Source organism: Laetiporus sulphureus, assembly GCF_001632365.1.
Source record: "Laetiporus sulphureus 93-53 unplaced genomic scaffold LAESUscaffold_30, whole genome shotgun sequence".
Taxonomy (NCBI): domain Eukaryota; kingdom Fungi; phylum Basidiomycota; class Agaricomycetes; order Polyporales; family Laetiporaceae; genus Laetiporus; species Laetiporus sulphureus.
In genome coordinates this window covers 204,501-219,101 of record NW_024468539.1, presented here as the reverse complement: position 1 = coordinate 219,101, position 14,601 = coordinate 204,501, and the positions used below count along the sequence as shown (strand labels likewise).

Sequence of the window (14,601 nt, the reverse complement as noted above, 5' to 3'; positions counted from 1 at the left end):
GGTGATGCCAGCATGACTGCAATGTTGACTACTATGCTCTTTCCAACAATGAGGATAACCCAGCAGCACAGTCATCCTCATCTCAGATCCTCAATCGGCACACTGACTACTCAATATGTGACCATCATCTCTCAGTGTGCACATCGTACATCGCTACTGATGCTCCTCAGACATCAATACCTACACCTTCCCTCCTTAGCCTGGAGGAGAGTCCATCAGCATCCCCAATGCTGACCTTTCTCAGGGTGAGCACACCTTCACAGACCTAGACATTGACTATATCCATGAGCTTGGTGAGATGGACGAGGGTCAGAAATGATGATGCCATACCACAGTGGTATGCCATTTATTTTGATTACAGTTTCATGTCAATATTAATGATTTATGTTTAGGACCATCCATTGTGTGAATGGACTTTGCATCGAGATGAGTGGCTGGCTGAGATCTTTCATCATGAAGGCAGATGCGGGTACATCACTGAGTTTTGTCTGAGGTGTCATATGAACAAGGCAGACATCTGTTGCCTAAACTGTGATGATCTAGCATTGTACTGTGAATCCTGTATTGTTGAAGCACACTGTCTAAGTCTGTTCCACTGCATCAAGGTGAGCTCACAGCAACTGTCTCAACAGAAATGTGACTGCTCATGGATTGTTCACAGGTGTGGGTCAAGACACATTTTTGCTATAAAATGCTCAGACAAGCTGGACTGTGCATTCAACTTAGTTATCCCATTGGTGAGTGCTGCAGAAGGCTTCAGCCGACATGGGATGATGACTTTACCATCCTAGACATATCTGGCATTCATTCAGTAGTGCTCAACTTTTGTAACTGTGAGCAAGCCCTCTCACATGACATTCAACTATTGCGCGCACACCTATTCCCTGCTACCAGCAAGAACCCAAAGACTGTGGTGACTTTTCGACTCCTTGAACATTTTCACGCACTCTCGACCTGTTATGAAGTGTTCTGTCAGAACCTTCCTGACCACGTGCCCTTATAGCATGTGCTAGCTTCCTCGTTGAATGTTATAGTAGGGTCCAACCCTAGGAGTGTGCAGCAGTGAGGTTTGGTCACTCTGCTCTTTGCTAGGTCACTGGGAGGCTACTGCACATTCACTCACAGGTTACTAGGTTTGCCCTCTCTCTAGCCAAGCGCATGAGCTTGAATACCTCTTGAGAGTGAGTGCAGATCCCTTCTGCCCTGCTAAGATCAGAAGTATTGAGAAAGCTTCTTGTCAAGAAGGGTTCTAGTGAAAGAATGGGTCTTAGAAACAAGGAGGAAGAGGTTGGTCTTCTCTCCGTGATCTGTGCCCCTTATATAGTTGCAGACCTATAGTCTGGGGTACTAGTACAGAGGGTCCCGCTATTCTAAAGATAGGTAAAACACACTGGAGCTTAGCTGCTGTGAGCCAGGTAATTGGTGAGCTAAGAAAAGCGCAGGTGAAATACCTGAAATATGAAATGGGAACCAAAGTCCTGGATCACAGATCCTGGGGTTAGAATTTGAGAACCCTAGAAGTTATCCTTGATCACATAGTGACTGATATCACCTGACCATGATTGGGCATCTCTTCTAGGTGCTTGTTCATGGGGATCACGTGACCATGAGCGACGGTACGTTTTGTAATACGACCCAGGCTAATGTATCCGGTTTCCATTTCTATGCCATGCTTGAATGCCGTACTGACAACACCGGCATGAAATGTCTTCCAGTGTGTATGTCCTTCATGCATGCATTGAACTCACCTGGTTAAATGTTCCATTTAAGATCGTTACTCTGCATTCATGCAGATGATGTGGCAATGGAGACGTCTTAAGTTGATAAAGCATGCAGGATGAGAGCATGATCTGGATGGAATATCTGTGACAGCTCCAGGTAGCTGTGCTGTGCTTTGCCCAGCATGCCCACATCTCAGCAAGAACCTTCCCAACAGTTATGAGAAGGCACCTCCTGAATGCGTGTAGGTACTGAGTACTCAAACATCTGGCATGCATTACTGATGTACTGCACCAAAGATGGCTGTATCAGCTCTTTGTCGGCATTAAAACCAACTTTCAGCTCAAAAAGAAACAGGTTTCATCCGATGAAGTTGACTCTGGTCTCAACCAAGGGTGCACTTTCTTTGTGGAGGAAAAGGTGTACAAGGATCACATTCACACATTCGGCACCATTGTCAAAGAAGAATCGAGCACATGCAATGACCACGATGCAATCAAACTCATGAATATGAAGGGTGGTCAAGGCACTGCTATGAGTGGCGTGAGGACAGTTGAGTGCATGAGACATGATATGAAGCATTCGTGCTCCATTGGTGATTTGCAGAAGGGAGAATGGTGTGCATGTCTGCGATCACCGTGATTTTACTTAGCTGATGGAATATGAATAGGTATGTCAACATGGACTACCTGTTCATTAGCAGCATGGACCAGAATGCTCCAGTGGCCGTGATTGCCTCATACGACATCACTTGTTAATGGTCCATGCATCTATGGAAATGCATATTGCAATACTCACCAACCTTCAATCTCAAGAAACGTGAGATCATGTTTTTGATTCCCATGTTCCATCTTTCAGCACATCAGCCTAGCTGCCACCTCATGTTCTCCTTCAACATCATCAAACATGTCACTCGCACTTATGGAGAGGCATCAGAGCATGGCTGGGCTGCTGTGAACCCATTCACATTGAGTACGAAGGAGATGGGCCCTGGCTCCTAGCACGACCTCCTTAACAATGTCTTCAGTGCATATAACTGGGGTAAGGTCTGCAAACTCAGTATGGCTGCCCACCCTCAGTCTGTATACTGCCCAAATTGATAATTCCCTTACAGCCAAGTCATTGCTGACAAAAATCAAGAACACAGTCTCTGAGTGCAATGAATAAACAGCAGCATTCGAGGATCTCACCTCATCCTTACTGGCTTCTCGCATAGCTGAGTGGAAAGCAGTCATTGAGGCATGGGAAGATGACAGGTTAGTGCCAATCTGTTTGAAGTGAGGTGATGCAGTGTCACAGATCACCGTAGATAAAGATAGATGATGATAAACTAGATCAGTCCCTCAGAGGGTACTCTGATCCAAATAGATATGGTGGTCAATACGATGAGCCCGTCGATGAGCGAGTCCCTTCAGTCATGTGTGTACTCACTGGCTTATACGTGGAGCTGGGTGGCAAGTGAGGCTATGCAATAGTGATGATAGTTATTAGGTTTATTAGACCTGTAGTAGCTGTCATGGTGGACGAAGGAGAATAAGACCGAGGTCTTGTCTCCTGTTCACCCTGGTCTTATATACATGGATGGAGTGCTACTATATAGTACTTACATAAGTACCTTCCACGCTGCCTATATGCTAGCTTTACCATCGTACAATGTGTCCCTATTATTGTGATTGGTGCCTATGTATAGTGCGGCATGATGGAGCTCTGGGTGGTGCTACCTTAGTCAGTCAGGGTGGATGTCCGAGGCTGAGATAAGCTGACTGAGTGACTTAGTCGGGGTCACTGCCAGGGCTGAGGTCACATGATGTTGTGCTATTTATGGTAAGGCTGATGGCTGACCTGTCACATGATGTGTAAGATGAAATGAAAAGATAAATGTAATCTAAGTGTATCTATGTTCCGTATATAGGTTGTCTGGCAAAACTGTGACATGCAGTAAGTTATTTGCATGGTTCATGATGAGTCCGACCTAATGACAGTGCACAGAGATCACACAAGCCAATGTGCAGCTTCAGTTAGCAGAGGAAGACACTACATTATTGCAAGAGGGAGGCACTTTCAAGTTTCATGACAAAATCAGCCCTAGCATGATGATCATGTCAGGGCTGGAGCTTGAGGAGCAACGGTGCGTATCGAGCAATTGGCATGAGCTGATGCTAATTTGCTTGTGTCAGACAATGTCTATGTCATGATATGGCTCAGCTCAGTCAGCACTCGACTGATCTTCAATGCGCAAGGATTCTCGAATATCGCAACACCCTCCAATGTCGTCTTGACACCCGGATAGAAATACAACATCTATGCATGCCCGCCGTTGCCATCCTTTGCTCTCAGTTGTCATCTGAAGATTCTGCCCACACCATCCTGGATGCACCGCTATACCTCCCATCTGACATTGTCAATGAATACCTTCATCAAGACAATGTCCTAATTGGCTATAAATTCCATCTATGACATGCACAAGCTCACGATGCATTAGAGAACTTGCAGCATCATTTGTGGCTGTGGAGTCACCTTGATTCATTCAAGGACCAGTTCGTGCATGGACAATGCTACAACACACAAGTGCATGCTATCATCACCACAGTCCAAGACAAGATCAATGTTGATGTCATCCGGTACTAGCATGCATGCACTGCTCTGGAGGTCCTCGCTGCTGAGACTGGTGATCAGAGTTGGCGAGGTGAGTTGCAGGCCCTCGAGAGCACAGACATTTGGAGCATGACAGAGGGCCAGTTTGGTGAGAGTGATGGGTGGTGGACATGCTTTCGTGGATCTGGTGTACTGCAGGAGTCAGCCAACTGGACAGCGCAAGTGAGGACGAGGGCATACAAGAAGGTACATTTTAAAGGTCTTAGAATTATGTCCTCCATGGCTGATACCTTTTACAGCATTGCGTGTGGAATGGTGCAAGGCGCGTGCATGTGCACAACATTGGATGGAGGAATGCGAGCTGCTGGAGGAGGAAATGTGATGAGTTGTCACTTTTCATGAGTACTATGCAGGTTGGTGGCTGGAACAGTTGGGTAGAATGGATGGGCAGACAAAGGAGCACTGGAAAGGGCTGACAGTGTATGCCATGTGCCAGGCAGAGTTACACACAGCAATGGGCAGGTTTTGTAGCAATTCCTGAAGGTATGTCAGAGAGTGGCTGCAGTTTGGTTACAAGAAATCCAACACTTCCATGGAGAATGCTGCCTCATAAGAGTGTTATGTATTGTAGATTACGAATAAAATCTATCAGAGATGGACTCTTTACATGCTGAGCAGGTACATGATATATTACAGCTGACATGGCAATGCATCACGGCCAGCCTAAATTGTGATACATCAGCCTTCAGGCTGTGGTGATATATCCTCGTGCAGCAAGGATGATACATCACTGCTCAAGCTGTGGTGATATATCCTCACACAGCAAGGATAATGCATCATGCAGCAAGGATGATACATCACCGTTCAGGCTGTGGTGATATATTCTCGCACAGCAAGGATGATACATCGCAGCTTGAACAATGATGTATCATGATACACATTAATGCTCAATTAATAAGGTGATATGTTACTCACAAGTTTAAAGAAGCCAGGACATCTTGAGACACTGAAGTGAGCAGGGGAAAGGTGAAGCAGTAGAAACGTGCACAAATACATCATGACCAGAAAGGAATGGCTGGGGAGGCAGTCATGAAGCAGATGAACAATGACAAAGGCAGCCAGGCATGGTGATGTGCAGAACCGAGGAAGAGCGGAGAAGCGAACAAGAGCAGGGCAGTGGAAATGCATGTAAGGAATGGCCAGGGAGGTGGTCATGAAGCCATGCTACATGGTAAATTTTTGGCAACATGCATAGTGACCAGGCAGACAGGGTGGACTGAGAAAATGCAGGCAAAACAGTGTGGAGCTAGGTGGCTAGATGAAAGCCAGGCATGGTGATGCAAAGAGTAGGAGAAAGCCAGGCACTGAAGTGAGCAGGGGAAGGGTGGGGCAGTGGAATGATGTGATTGCCAATGACATACCAAAGCGAATTGTGAAGAGCGTGCATGGCATGTGGGTGGGCAGATTTTCACCATTAGCATGGACCTGTCAAAAATAGATGGTGCACAGGCCAGAGCCCAGCAGACTGGTGCCTGGCCGCAGTTGACTGGGGACTGCCAGAGGTCAAGTGTCGCAGGAGCTGCAACTGTAGCACCCTGATGTATCACGCTGGGCTCTAACAATAGTAAGTCATGTATCATTGCTTGTGCTCTAATGCCAGCAAATGATATATCATTATGCCAGCCTTTGGTGATCTGCTTGACTGCCGTATAACTGATTCATACTAAGGCTCTAACTATTTATACTATTTACACTCCTGAGGTGTAAATAAATAGTATATAGTAAATAGTTATCTATATGTCATGTAAACAGTTTATATAAAGTTTATATAGTTTTTTTGGTCCCATCTTTTGATGGAGTTTTACTTAACTGTGAGCAGCCTCTGTGATTGTTGAGGCCTTAAGGACCTGTGTGCATCAGCAAGCATTCAATGTCAACACTTGCACCAGGAATGACCAGAAAATCTTATGTCATACAAGAAATGACAAGAAACTCATGTTCATGAGCCTACATGATGATAAACTGTCAGTGGTGACTTTGTTAAACACTATGACTTTCAATTGGCTCACTGTTGTACTGTCAAATCTAGCAATTGTGCACTCAGTAGCCCTATATCATCATAAAACTATTTATACTATACATATACATCTATTTACTATGTACAGGCTCAACTGTAAACTAACAAACCATCTGATCCATAAGTTCAACGTCCTTGTATGTAATTCTCATCTACATCAGCGGCAGCTTCAATTGACATGATTAGTCATTTTTCATCGAGACGTGGCATATACGTACATATGCTTCACATGTAAGTGTTGAGAATTTTGCAGGAAAAACAGCACGGATAGGCAGGCTGCAGACTCAGTAGGAGAGTTTTCCTAAATTGTGACTCGAACTCAACCCCTCCTTAGATCTTAGGTTCTCAGAATATTACTCACTGCTAAAGCAATCATGAGGCTTGAGACACAGCTCTATTGAGGCCAATGAAACCATCAGTCTCGACTGCATTCTCAATGTCAGCAAGCTGTTCAACAGCTTCACGACCACGGTCTTGAGGAAGATGAAAAATCACCTTGCAGCTGAATCTATTTGTCAACAACAAATGTAATTTCCACTGTGCATTTGCAATGCACAACTATGTAAGTGAATGTTAGCTTTCAGTGGTTTATCAGAAATCAGACAATCGGTCACCTACTACTGATGGCACAAGATTATAAAAACCAGATAAATCAGTATTTGGCTGAGCTCTGCAGGTTTTGTGCCAGACTCATGCTACAGTATCAAGGAGCGAAATTTTTTCTGAATCCCATTCAGAGATTGGGGGGAGAGGATTCAGCTGGGTGAATGTGAGGAGTGGTGCTTGGGGTCTGGATAGTGAGTGTCCAGGGTCCTGGAAACATGGCCAGGCTCCTGATTCACTGGCTGACGATCCAGAGCTTCTGAGCGCATTTGGGCTGAAACTCTTGAGTGTACAGCAGCTGCGTAGCTGCCTGATGAGGAAGGCACAACTACACCACTGCTACACACTAAGAAATGATATCAAATGGTAATCCATCTTATGCAGAGGTCACACACACCATATCGTTCTGGAGTTCCTGTGATCATTCAACGCAATGCCAATAGTAAGGCTCCAACCATTTATTTTATTTACCATGTATAAATGGTTTCAACCATTTACTATGTCCATTTACTTACAATGATGCTGTACATGGTAAATATGTGTATATATATAGTATAAATGGGTTTATAGTGACATGAGGCTATTGAACGTGCATTGCCAAATTTGGCAGCACACCGGTGAGCTATTTGAATGGCATATTTTAGACAGAAGCCGCTGACAGCTGATCATCAATTGCTAGAAAATCTACAACAGAATTCTATGCTATATCTGCACCCATGCCTCCCACAGCAATTGATGACATCAACAGCCTTGTTGATGCCATCACAACATTCAGCAAGAAGCTCCCCCTCCCTCTACACTTGAAGCAACAAAACAAGACCAAATCTATGAGGTGATTACCGCCATCAACGGTGACTCACTTTGGGAAAAGTTCAATCGTCGCTTCAGCATTCTCTTTGCTGAGGATTGTCATGATGAGAATGGCCATTTGCATCATATTCGCTGAGGACGTCACGGAATGGGGGCTGTCATTGTGTATCTGCAAAGGATAGCTGATGAAAAAGCCCTTGTGAGGTTCTATGACCTGATGGCTATCAAACTAGCCCATCTGCAAAATGAACTGGAGTTGTTATGGTACGCATCTTATTGAACAGTGCTTTGTGCTATCCTCACTGGCTGTGTGCAGTCGACAAAACGGAAATATGAGCATCAAGGATCCCATGCCCATGTTGACTTTCACATCTGAATGCCAGCAAGCGCATCCAGCATCAGATGTTCACGAATGACAATAAGCGCGCACAGCATCAGATGATCACAGCGTTCTCAAGGATGTGTCAGCACCCATCAATGATGGCTCTGAAGTAGACGCAAGGTTGACTGAACGCACTGTGAGTTATTGCTTTATCTGTGTATCTGTACTTGGCTCAGAAGTTTTCAGAAACCCGTGAAAAGTGTAATGAAGGCATACAAATTGAAGAGCACCAGCAAAGTGGTGCTCAAGGCAGAGTTGACGCTGATCCTTGCACTTTGAGGTAAGCCAAACACATATCTATGGAAAGAGTACACCGTTCACTGATACAATGATATACATCAAGATCTACCCACTAAAGACAACCCCAGAGACAAGACATACTGGCCTGCTGCTGATGATCGTGACCATTCGATTTCGCCAATTTCTCTTTATGACCTCGATGATGATGGGTTGAGATGTCGGAGAGTGACACTCAGCTGGTATGTTCTATGTTGCATTGGGAACTGGCTTTGCACTTAACTAGAAAAAAGCGCAAGCCTCAAGGAGAAAAGTGAAAGGTGATTGAGTCAGATGATGGGTCAGAGACAGACAAGGGAAATGGGAGTGGAATGTCAGCAGGGATGCCAATGGTACAGAAGAAGGTAAAATCTTTGCCTTGACATTCCAAGGAGTGCTCACATTCTACATAGCATTTGCGTACATCAAAAGGCAAGCATAAATGATCTCAGCATCCACAAAAAGTGACAGAGAAGACAACATGAAGCCAGCCTGCCATCGCAGAGACATTGAATGGTGAGACAGTGCTGTGGCAGGTTCAAGTGAAAGAAAGCATGGACAACAGATGCACTGGAATGTGTGGGCCTCGCAACAAGGTATTGCAACACTGAACTGGTCCAAAGGCCATTCTCGACCCTAAGAGTGGCAAGTGATGGCTCTTTGTTTGCAAGCACTGTAATGTGTGAGCACATTTTTTCTCGTTGTATGATGCCGACTCGTGCTTGGACTCACTACATTGGATGAAGGGAATGCACGGTCATTCATTAAGTGGACGAATGGAAAGGTGAATGGCCAAAGCCTTTCTTGGGCAACCTGATGACACACATGAATTCAAAGCATGTAGACAATGTCAAAGAGGCAAAGGTTGCCAAGACGATCCCACAAAACAATGACAATCTGAGTCGATCAATCAAGTGCATCTACACTCCAGCCAGTGCACGACTGATGGAGAAGTTCCTTGAGAATGGCTGGCTTAACCCAAAGCATGATCCCACTCGAAAGGGGTTCCTGCACTTGTTCGCAGCATGGCTCCTTGAGGAGAACCTGCCTTTCACAACTGGAGAAGCCCCTGGTCTGCACCGACTTTTCCACTACCTGGGCATCAAATTCATTCTACCAACAGACACCACTGTGTGCAACATTCTGGCATGAATTTTTGCTGATCTGCATGCTGCGCTCATCAAGGAGCTTGCGGTGAGTCCTAACATACATGATAATTATGATATGTTGACATAGCTGACATGCATTGCAGGCTGTGAAGTCAAAGATTTCCTACTCGATGGACACTTAGAGCACCCCACAAATGGTCTTTACATTTGCTGGCACCATTGCGAACTTCATTGATGATGACTGGAAGCTTGTGGAGCATTTTCTGGATCTTCGTCATCTAGGAGATAATGAGCATGAAGGTGTGGAGGCCACAAAAGCATTTGTCAACTCAGCCTCAAAACGAGGAAGCCTGAACAAAATAAGTGACTTTGTGATCATCTTTGTGACCAGGGTACTGATAGCATAATCATGCCATCACTTTATAGTGCTGACCATGGACAATGCGAGCATCAATGATGTGCTTGCACGAACACTTGGGCCAATCCTCATGGAATGCTATGGTATTCCATTCAATGCAACCAATGGTCAAATCTGGTGCCTTGCACACATCGTCAATCTGGTTGTTCAGAAGATCTTGAGTGCTCTCGGTGAAGCCAAGGATCCAGACGAAGATGATTATTACCTGCTGTACAAGTTCCTCTCATTCCATTACAGGCCTGATGTGGATGAAGACCTTAAAAAGCTTGAAAAGGAAGAGACAGTGAAGGCTGATGATATGGCTGCTGCAGAGAATTTGGTAGAGGGTCAGATAGATGAACCAGTTGAAGGCGAGCTCATGGCTGTACAGAAGGTGTGAACAGCAGTTGGTTTATTCATCTCATGCTCATCATACGTGCCAATCAGCTGTGCATATTTGTCTGAAAGATCATTAGCTCACCGCAGCATCACTCATCTTTCTGCAAGCTTGCCAAGGAGCACTATAGCAGTCAATATGCTCAAGATGGTGGAAGGGAACTGAGTACCCTGATGCCTATCTGAGATGTGCCAACACGCTGGAATTGCACTCATGCCATGATAGAACATGTGTTACTGTTGAAGAAGGTCAGTCTATGCTCTTACATATGTTATATGCTGCGCTGATTGTTGATGACAGGCAATTAATGGCTGGGTAGCAGCACGAGAAAAGCTAGAAGCTCTGACACTGACACCGTCAGATTGGAACCTGTTACAGCAGCTATGTGAAATCATTGGGGTTCGTTTTCACTATGTTTTCTGCTATTTAATGAGCTTATGCCTTCTTATAGGCATTCACAGTTGTCACTCGACATATGTTCCTTGCGGACACGCCAACGTTGCCATGGGTGTTGCCAATGTACCACCACATGCAAGGAACACTAGAGCGGGCCATTGAAATGACAACGCTACCATCCCTTAAGCATGCCACTACTGCAGGCTTGTCTAAGCTCAACATATACTATGTGAAGGTGCTCGACTGCCAACACAATGTTGTTGCAACTGGTGAGTTTGTTAACTTTCCCGGCCAGCCCGCTGCGTGGCCAGAAATTCAGGAGTCACCCACTCTCTAGAAGATGGCTCCATGGGGCCAAACTGATGGCCCATCCCATTGTAGCCATGCTCTATTATATACATGCACGCTACTATTCTCCCACGCTGGTGACACAGGTCGCACTGGGGCCTCTTGCATCTGTGCTCCGCACCCAGATTCCAACAGAGTTATCATAGTACTTCTTTATGGTGCATTCCTTATTGACAGCTGTAAATAGTGTGCCATTCATCACTCCATCAAGCATGGTTTGCAAGGCTTAGAGCAGATTGCAAGGAACATGCCTGGACTCTTTTCGAATATGTCTTTCAACAGTATAAGAAGACTGGTCCGAAGGTTGTAGATAAGCCACAGGTGACATTGCAACTGTCACACAGACATTTCTGGACTCTCTTACATCTGACGTTGACTTTGCTGCTGATACTCCTATCATAGCTGAGTCAGAGCTTGAGAGATGGAAGCGTGGAGTAGGGGGGAAAAGGTGATCCATATGCACCTCTTGTCTGGTGGAAGGTAATCCTTATTTTGAGAGTGTTCAAAGTCTCTTTCTTATGTCAATTAATGTACAGGCTCATGAACATGAATTTCCTGTCATTTCTCATATGGCAAGAGATTTTCTTGCCATTTCTGGTGCAAGTGTTGCAGTCGAACACTTGTTTTCTGCCAGTCGTCATGTGTGTGCTGATGCACGCAGCTCCTTGAAGGCCTCAACAATTACAGAAGCAACATGTGTAAAGCAATGGATTCATCAGGGCCTGTTTACTGTTGAATAGAACTTTTTGTCAAAAGACGTGACAAAAAACCATATAAACCATATATAAACCATATATACTATATATATACATCTATTTACTATATACCATTTATTTACACCTCGGGAGTGTAAATAAAATAAATGGTTGGAGCCTTAGCCAATAGTATTTCGTCATGTAGCTGTCGGTACCATCTGCCGGTGGTACCAACGGCTACATTGCGAGATACAGCCAATCGCGAAGATTACAAGAAACATTCGTAGCTTAGAGAAGAGGACCTGTGCGTGCTTTGCCTTTCTTTGCTTGCTGGGAGGTCATTTTTTTGCAGCATATCGGCGAGCTTTATACAATGACAGGATCGCGCGCAGCAGACTGTATGACTCTGAGCCTTCGATCGATCGACGCCTCCATCTCGGTCCCGACCAAGTAAGCTCCAGGCTGATTGATGCCGCGTAGAGTTCACGCAAAGGAAGGACGTTGCTTGCATATATGTAGCACGAAACAATTCACATGATTACATTCAACGAGACGCTTGATCGATGAAGAACAAGACGCATGACCATCAATATCTTAATGAGCTCTCAATGTCCTCGCAGACGTTCTGAGACAGCAATTTTGCCACCATACGCGAAGATTCAACGGTGGCACACTCTGACTCGAGCGCAGCCATGTGATGCCCGCGCACCGCGCATCCCGCAGCTCTTGACTCAGGCGCATGTTCGCAACTTCCTATGGTGGTATGGTCCGGCATTGCGGATTGACCTTACTCATGCTACCGGCATCGTTTATATGATATATAAGATGGTGCCGGTGATAACGACTGTTTCGGATCGCAGGGTATGGATCAGCGCCCGTAGTACAAGCTGAGGTGCGTAGTATACGAGCCGAATGGTGCCCTGCGCCGCAGCCACGCTGGAGCTTCGTGAATCATCAGAGCTGCACAACTCGGTGACTCGTAGCTCGTGGTCGCAGTGGTACCGAGAACATGTCGGCTCCAGATAGTGACTCACGAGGCGCTGAAAGGACCGTATGGTAGCGGATGCGTCCGCGGAGAATGAGTCGTTGCCCATGGACATGGGTTAGGACCTTTCACGTGACGGGACGAGAAACCCTAACAGGCATGCGATGATGCGAAGCAGTTCGAGCGAGTCATTGAAGTGCGAACGTTGAAATTTTGAAACTTGCGAACCAATAATTGAACGCGTGAACCCATTTGTTACATAAAGTGGGTTCTATGCTGTGATTAATTACAGCCAAGTAATCCTAGGGAGTTTCTACTTAGCAAATCGCTCAAGCGCCCAATATTCATGCATCATGTCTCGACGAACTCACAGAATGAACTTTGAGACAATGGTTCTCATCAATAAGTGTATCCGTAGAACGGTACCAGTTCTGCAGAAATTCTTAGCCAGGTCATTGAAACGTTCCAAGTTCTCACAAAGCTATTGTTCAAAGTTCAAAGGAAGGGCGGGAAGCTTCGACATATTGGCACCAATACTACTCAGTATCATGTGTATCGTCGCGGGGAACCGTGATGACACAGGACTCAGAGCGAGCATTCCATTCAGCGGACGAGCGATATATCTGCACTACATTTCCATCAACGGAGAACAGTCGCTAACTCATAATCTTCACCTTCTGCACGTGCGCGGATACCGTCAGAGACGCCTTCGATCTATGTTGTTGTTCCGTATGGTCGTAAGAACGCGAACGCAGTTATTAAAATATGTTTTCATACCACATCAATACACGCTGGGAGTGTCATCGACAAGATCTCCGCGCTTGTATACGCTCGGGGTGTCGTCCACAAGGTCATCGCGCCTGTATATTTCAGGAGTGTCATCAACAAGGTCGCTCCGCCTATAGATCTCGGGAGTGTCGTCGATGAGGTCCTCGCGTTTTGTCGCTAAGCAAATGATGAGTGCTGATGCATTCTCCATCTACATCCACATACCACGCTTATAGATCTCAGGTGTGTCGTCGACGAGACCCTCACGCTTGTAAATCTCGGGAGTATCATCAGTAAGGTCCTCGCGTTTGTAGAACTCCGGAGTATCATCGACCAGGTCGCCACGTTTGTAGACCTCTGGAGTGTCATCGACGAGGCCCTCGCGCTTGTAGATATCTGGAGTGTCATCGACGAGGCCCTCGCGCTTGTAGATATCTGGAGTGTCATCGACAAGGTCACCACGCTTCAAAGCTACGTTAATAAGGATCCATTGTGTTAGCTGGGTTTGAGTGGGAAGAATGACCGCATCTTACTAAATCCTCGAGTACCACTAGTCGGCAGCGCATGTACCGCTAGTGCGACGAGGGGCGCAAGAGCGATGAGCTTCATGCTGAGGGCAACGAATTTCATGGTGGCTCGGATCTCTGGGAGTGCCTACAAGGTGTCGAGGCGACCACGAACCTTTGCAGCGTTTTATATTGCGAACCCCTTAGCAGCATGCGTGACCCGATGACTTTCTGTAGCTGAGTTCGAATCCGTTATTGGTTTTTTTGGCAAAACGTGCCGCAATGGCTCATCAGAGTGATTATTCGCCGTGCATGATGAAGGTATCTTTTGACTCTAGTTGTTCCAGACGTCGGTGGGCCATAAGGCGGTGATGCACATGCCACTTCCATCAACACAACGGTAAAAAGACGTCCCTAAGTAATGGTAGCAGCATACCGAAGTTAGGCTACTGGGCAGCGGAGCAGGAGCGAAGCACGTACCGTACGAAGTTACCGGTATGTCTGGCCAGCCTACTCCTTCGGCCAGCGATATTGCGTC

At 45.9% G+C, this 14,601-nt stretch overlaps 5 protein-coding genes across 5 annotated transcripts; 4 read left to right on the top strand and 1 right to left on the bottom strand.

Annotated features, from left to right (window-relative positions):
* Positions 1-407: 407 nt before the first annotated feature.
* LAESUDRAFT_657137 (uncharacterized protein) lies at positions 408-1,003 on the top strand (the record flags this gene model as incomplete). The annotated part of the gene is made up of 2 exons (XM_040904661.1): positions 408-605; positions 662-1,003. Coding segments are annotated over 2 exons (540 nt in total), but the record flags the coding sequence as incomplete, so codon positions are not given.
* Positions 1,004-1,957: 954 nt separating this feature from the next.
* Positions 1,958-2,477, top strand: LAESUDRAFT_760794 (uncharacterized protein; the record flags this gene model as incomplete). Its single annotated transcript, XM_040912803.1, has 3 exons — positions 1,958-1,963; positions 2,032-2,336; positions 2,390-2,477. 3 exons carry the CDS (start codon positions 1,958-1,960, stop codon positions 2,475-2,477), a joined length of 399 nt encoding a protein of 132 aa, XP_040762501.1.
* Positions 2,478-10,005: 7,528 nt separating this feature from the next.
* On the top strand, positions 10,006-11,098 carry LAESUDRAFT_760793 (uncharacterized protein; the record flags this gene model as incomplete). Its single annotated transcript, XM_040912802.1, has 6 exons — positions 10,006-10,362; positions 10,416-10,427; positions 10,476-10,530; positions 10,591-10,613; positions 10,666-10,764; positions 10,817-11,098. The coding sequence occupies 6 exons, from the start codon at positions 10,006-10,008 to the stop codon at positions 11,096-11,098; spliced, it is 828 nt and encodes a 275-aa protein (XP_040762500.1).
* Positions 11,099-11,627: 529 nt separating this feature from the next.
* Positions 11,628-11,849, top strand: LAESUDRAFT_657203 (uncharacterized protein; the record flags this gene model as incomplete). Its single annotated transcript, XM_040904666.1, has 1 exon — positions 11,628-11,849. The coding sequence occupies one exon, from the start codon at positions 11,628-11,630 to the stop codon at positions 11,847-11,849; it is 222 nt and encodes a 73-aa protein (XP_040762499.1).
* A 1,721-nt stretch (positions 11,850-13,570) lies between these two features.
* Positions 13,571-14,187, bottom strand: LAESUDRAFT_760792 (uncharacterized protein; the record flags this gene model as incomplete). The annotated part of the gene is made up of 3 exons (XM_040912801.1): positions 13,571-13,734; positions 13,783-14,028; positions 14,091-14,187. 3 exons carry the CDS (start codon positions 14,185-14,187, stop codon positions 13,571-13,573), a joined length of 507 nt encoding a protein of 168 aa, XP_040762498.1.
* Between the last annotated feature and the right edge of the window lie 414 nt (positions 14,188-14,601).